At 40.2% G+C, this 5,820-nt stretch overlaps 1 protein-coding gene across 1 annotated transcript in view; it reads right to left on the minus strand.

The window, feature by feature from the left end:
- LOC106515448 (SCO-spondin) overlaps nt 1–5,820 on the minus strand; it is a 62,273-nt gene that overhangs the window by 16,400 nt on the left and 40,053 nt on the right. Inside the window, exons 70-80 of the mRNA XM_014005264.1 lie at nt 3,951–4,171; nt 3,662–3,808; nt 3,381–3,545; nt 3,063–3,214; nt 2,758–2,926; nt 2,484–2,592; nt 2,030–2,166; nt 1,733–1,858; nt 1,364–1,543; nt 407–631; nt 164–290 (exon numbers count right to left, since the gene is read on the minus strand). Of these exons, the coding sequence (XP_013860718.1) occupies nt 164–290; nt 407–631; nt 1,364–1,543; nt 1,733–1,858; nt 2,030–2,166; nt 2,484–2,592; nt 2,758–2,926; nt 3,063–3,214; nt 3,381–3,545; nt 3,662–3,808; nt 3,951–4,171 (1,758 nt within the window). The remainder of the gene's footprint in view (nt 1–163; nt 291–406; nt 632–1,363; nt 1,544–1,732; nt 1,859–2,029; nt 2,167–2,483; nt 2,593–2,757; nt 2,927–3,062; nt 3,215–3,380; nt 3,546–3,661; nt 3,809–3,950; nt 4,172–5,820) is intronic.

Genomic DNA, 5,820 nt, shown 5'->3' on the forward strand with positions numbered 1-5,820 from the left:
ACAGACAGACAGACAGACAGACAGACAGACAGACAGACAGACAGACAGACAGACAGACAGACAGACAGACAGACAGACAGACGGACAGACCTATATCTATATATATCTATACATATGTTCTGGCTGCAAACACTTGTTTTCATTATTTAGGTTTTATGCTTACAGTTGTTTAGGATTGCTAAATGAATAAGATCCCTCAGGGCAAATATAACCTTCTGGACAGACTTGGGGCTCAGCTGTCTGAAGTTCACAGTATGAGCCGGCTCTGCACAACTTCTCTGAAACTGCACCTAGAAAACAGATCAAAATGTGTGTTTGGACATGTGCTTGGAAGGAAAGGAAAAAAAAATAATCTCTTACAGAAGCTAATTTCAGCTACCACTATAAACTGGGCTAAAGAACGCACCATCGGGACAATAATAGGAGGCCCTGCAGGGTGTTCCTTCAATGTTTGGCTTTCCTGTTACCCGAGGGTCAGGGCAGAAGGTTCCCCCTGCACATGGTTCACACTGGTTGGGTGCAGCGGCTCCAGGAAGCTGCCTCTTGCTGCCTGCTGGGCAGAAGACCGGGGGTCCAGACCCACTGCACCAGAAGCCAGGAGGGCAAGGGCTGCGGGAGTAGTCGATAATCCCTGAAAGATTGTTTTAGAAAAGCCATTTTTTAAACTTTTCAAACAAACAAAAAAATATGCAACATCATCAACTTTCATATTTACCTCCAAATTAAACTATTGCACCTCCAAGCTTGTCAAAATGACAACAATCCATACTTCCTCTTACTTTAAAGAGGGTTTTAAACAAATATAGAAGGACAGCAAAGGAAGAAAAATAATCTGCTGAGCATTATCCTTTAGTGGAAATTAGAAAATAGCTTAAACTTAACCCTTGGGCATTTGTGAGAGATTAGAAAGAAGCTTCTTTTTTGTTTGTCTATTTTAAAAAAGCCACAATTCCATTATTTGTGTGGCCTCAGGTGTTGAATTTTAAATGCAATGCTTTCACTTTCATATTTCCTTTTTCTCTTACATCAAGTTGTCGCTCAGGGACAAATGTAATAGTGTGTATTTATATGAAAACATTACAACCTTGACAGAGAAGTTACTGTGAATTAATATAAAAAAATAAAGATAAATTAAACCAACAACATGTTAAGAGTGTGGTTTTTTTTACAATTGCTCACTGTAAATAGAAGGAAATTGATATAAGTGAGTTGAAATAATGGATGGATGGATGGATGGATGGATGGATGGATGGATGGAGTTGAAATAATGTAAAACAGGTTTTGAATAAAAAAGAGGCTTTCTGTTAAATTTGTCCATTTAAGATTCCATTAAAAAGTTTGTATGACTGTGTATTGGTTGAACCTGTGCTGTTACAGTGTGAACCAGGCGGGCAGGACAGGCAGTCACCCTTGCTGCCTGCTCCTGGGGAAGCTCGGTAGGTGTACAGAGGACACGGCCTGGGTCCCGTCCCTCCGTCAAAATCACTGCCAGGAAGGCCATCACAGTACTGACCAGCAGGACACAGATGAACAACTGGGTCTCCTGTAAAAAATAAAGGTTCAAAAAATAGTTCAGTTGTTTTGAAAACTTGTTTACACTTTTACTAATCTAAAAGTGGCATTTCTTTTTTAAAAATTTTAAAGGTCTAGATTATTAAAACAGAAAAAGTTCATTACACCTCAGAACCACAGTCCATCAACTGATACTCAGTTTATTGTGACCAGGACATACCAGGTTTGCACCAGTACTGAGGTGGACAGGTCAAGCAGTCTTGTAGGCTCATACCACCTGGTGAGCTTCTAACTGTATTTGCAGGACACATTAGAGCCTCTAATGTGCCTTCAGGACAGTAAAAACCTAGAAAAAATAATTTATTTCATTTTTAACATTTCAACATCAAACAGCTTTGCTATGTAGAAGGAAAGGAAATGTCATCCCACAAGTAAAAAAAATAATAATATATGTATATAATCTGAATATTCATATTTGGTATTTGTATTGATGTTTAACAAAGGTAATGTTTTGTACCTGGTGGGCATGGTCCAGCACACTGCTGACCCCACTGGCAGAAAGTCAAGTTAGAAACTTGTTCCAAAGGGGTGAAATCTGCACTCCCAGAAACACAAAGATACCCTGCAGCACAAACTCCTTGGATTTTACCAGCCCTATGGAAAACACACTCAAAGTTAAATAATTTGCATTCTACATATGCCAAACAACATTATTAGACACTTAAATATAAAGACAGGATGATGATCAGGTACTTTTTTACCTCCCCTAGTCTTTAATAATTATACTCACGCTTGTAAATGTGTCTGGTCAGTGAACCATAATGACTGAACTTAGCTGAGAGTCAGAGACAAGTACTTGCCTTTGAGTAAAAGGTGCAAGTGTCTTTCTGTGTAACAATGAAGGAGTGGATATGTGTGAGAGGAAGACACTGAACGCTTCAGCATGCATCCAGCAGGGCCATGAGAAGTACCTGCAGAACTTGCCCGGAGGGCAGGACAAACACTCTCTCTCATCCTGTAATCCCCACTGAGTTGAATGGGTGTATGTCCCATCAGGGCAGGGCTGAGGCACCATTGTGCCTATAGAGGTGGGGAAAAATGTAAACACCATTTAGGTATTCCTACACACTCATACATTRTTATTTTCATTTGCGTAAACATTCACTCGTGTCTGAAATTAGATAATTTGTGAGTTGTAAATRAACATTTCAGTGCCTGATGTTCAAGCTTTTTCTAATATCATACCTGCGGGGCAGAAGGAATGTGGTGGACAAGGCAGTGGGTCTCCCACTACAGCCTCCTCACAGAAGAATCCAGGTCGACAGGGTATGCAGCTCTCCAAACCCATGTTTGGCTGGTACTCTCCTGTAGGACAAGGCAAGGGCAGAGCAGATCCCTCCGGACAAAAATGCCCCTATGCTCGGACGAAAATAATAAAGGCACAAATTAAGGGTGGCGTCCTATTTGGTAGCACATTAATAATAAAACAATGGAGAACACTTTTCACTAAGTGACACAAAAACGTTGGAAATGTATATAAATAAACATACTTTGGGACAAAGGAAGGCAAATGGAGTGGTTGAAGAGAAGTCAAAGGGGCAGTAGAAACCAGCAGCACATGGACCACTGGGGCTAGCGAGGCCTTCAATGGAGCAGTAATGACCGGAAGGACAGGTGACACAACTCTCCATGGACACACCTCCTGCAAAGACAGCAAACAATACAAACAGTAAGAATACATATAAGCAGACAAATTTAAATCTATCCACAAACTAAAGACATGATGTGAGTGCTGAATAACTCCATTTGTCACGCAATGATGTAGCAGCAACAGAAGAGAATGAGAGGACTGAATAATCAAGCAGTACCAGTAGTGTTGCGAATGCTCCCAGCAGGGCAWGGAATTGGGGAGAGACACCCTGTTGGACAAAAGTGGCCAACAGGACAAGGACCATTTTTGGGGAAGATGTCAGAGCTCCCAGGTGTTGGCTCTGCAGCACCACCTTGGCAGAAGTAACCCTGTAAACAGGGACCTGCGCAAAATGCAAAGAGATTAGGAGTTTGATTGTCTCTTACCAGGATGTTATGAGTGTGTGCATGTCTGGTAAGAGGCTAAAATAAAATCAATAACCTCTTAGTTCCTGTTTACCTTGTGGTGCGGAGGCTCCATAGGAGCTACAGTACACTCCAGAGGGACACGGTGTGCAGACAGAGTCAGAATGAGAACCTGTCTGGTTATTGAAGGTTCCTAAAGGGCAGGCCTGAGGCAGGACTGTCCCAGCAGGACAAAAATAACCTAAGAAAACCACAATTATGTATTGTGAGAGGAGAAATAATAATATTAAAAAAATGATGGCTGAAAAATATTGCTTCCACACCCAAAGGATTAAACCACTGCACTAGTTATGTTGACTCCAAGTTATTTTCACCATCCTCACCAGCTGGGCAGGTAGCAGGCTCCCGAGTAGTTGAAGAGGGACACATGGTTCCTTTCAGGCACGCCATGCAGTGGGCTGCTCCGGGGACAGGACTGTAAGTGCCAGGTTCACAGGGCACCTCACTCGCTGAGCCAACAGGACAGCTATAGCCAGCAGGGCAGAGGTAGCCATGGGAACCATCAGACGGAGTGGGGCTGGAGCTTCCACCCAAGCACACATACCTGTAGGCGTAAACAAAGAAAACAAACTTCCTATCAAATAAAATATGACCAGAAGCATCCATTAGTGAAGCTGAACAATCTGTCAGGGCGGATATGTCAGTCCAGTGTAACGCTCTGAGATAGGTGCCAGCTCAGGCCAATACATTTCAAATGACGGTCATTCCAGCTACTGATTTTGTAATGATAGACAATTTTCTCTGGCTAACCTCTGGAGATGTGGTCCCTCAAAGTCTGACTTTAATAAAACAGGAAACCGTCTTCTTTCATGACTAAAACTGTCTGTGCTTCAGCAACTCCTTTGATTATTCTCACATTTTATAATGAAAATTTGTAATATTTTGAAAGTGGAAGAGTTAGGAAAAAATAATATCTTACCTTCTGTAGTCTTTTAATGAAGTCATTTAAAGAAATAAAGTTTAACTCTGACTGGGCTTGCTTTGCACGGACCAACATGAATTGCTGTCATTTTAAAAGAACGCTAATGGCCAACATTTAAGAGAGGTTTATGTCAATGCAATTATCACTTACAGTATAAGCATAAATAGAAGGCACAGCAGCTAGAAGGAACAACTTTGTATTTATTACTTATTGTAATTATTTCTATCAATAATCTTTTTGTCTCTTTTCCTGAAGAAGGTGCACCTGGACCAATCCTGGACCAGTTCTTCTGTGTTTACCTGTGCCTCTTTCCTGTCCCCCAACCAGCCTGTCGAGGCAGATGGCCACCTGCCCTGAGCCTGGTTCTGCTGGAGGTTTCTTCCTGATTAGCAGGGAGTTTTTCCTCTCCAGATTGCTCAGGATGGGAGACTGTGATGAAGTGATTCAACACAATCTGCTGGTTTCTTCTTTAGATTGTTCTTTTTCTCATGTACAGTGCCCTGAGACAACGTATGTTGTGACTTGGCGCTATATAAATAAACTGAATTGAGTTGAACTTTGGTGCAGCCAAGGGTAATTTCAGCAAGGTTTTCACAATATTTCAGCTTGAATAACTGTGTGATGTAAAATTGATGTTGATGTAAAAGTTTAAAAAGTAATGTTTGCATGAACTGGACATTTCACAGCAATAAAGACAAGAACAAACAGACTAAAAAACAGTTTCTACCCATGAGCTGTTGTTACCTTGAACACTGCAATCACTGCAAACTCATCCAAACTATGATCACTCAGCATTTTTTCTGAACAATTTTGTTTGGTGCAATATAAACACATGTCAACTGCACTATTCCTAATATTCTGAACATATCAACACCATTGTTATTTTTTTCTATTTACTTTTTTACTGTTTTTAATACAATGTATATAATTATTATTGTGTTTACTTAATTCTTCTGTTTTTGCACTGCCTTCGAGAGCTACTGGTCTGTAAATATTGTACAGTGACAGTAAATGAATTCTTCTAATTCTAATTCTAATTCTATACTGGACTTGTTTTAAAATAGACACAATCCATTTTGGTCTCAGTCCCATTCAGATGAGTCAACACCTCATTAATCTTCACAAAACCTCACTACAAAAAAAATCTAAATTATCCATTTAATTTGGGATTACTTTATTGTGAAACAGCTTCTTGAACTTAATTAATTGATTTGAGTAGTTTTGAAAATGACATTTTTAAATTCTTTTTACAAATATAAATATGTTTGAGA

Source organism: Austrofundulus limnaeus, unplaced genomic scaffold, assembly GCF_001266775.1.
Source record: "Austrofundulus limnaeus strain Quisiro unplaced genomic scaffold, Austrofundulus_limnaeus-1.0 Scaffold29, whole genome shotgun sequence".
Lineage (NCBI taxonomy): Eukaryota > Metazoa > Chordata > Actinopteri > Cyprinodontiformes > Rivulidae > Austrofundulus > Austrofundulus limnaeus.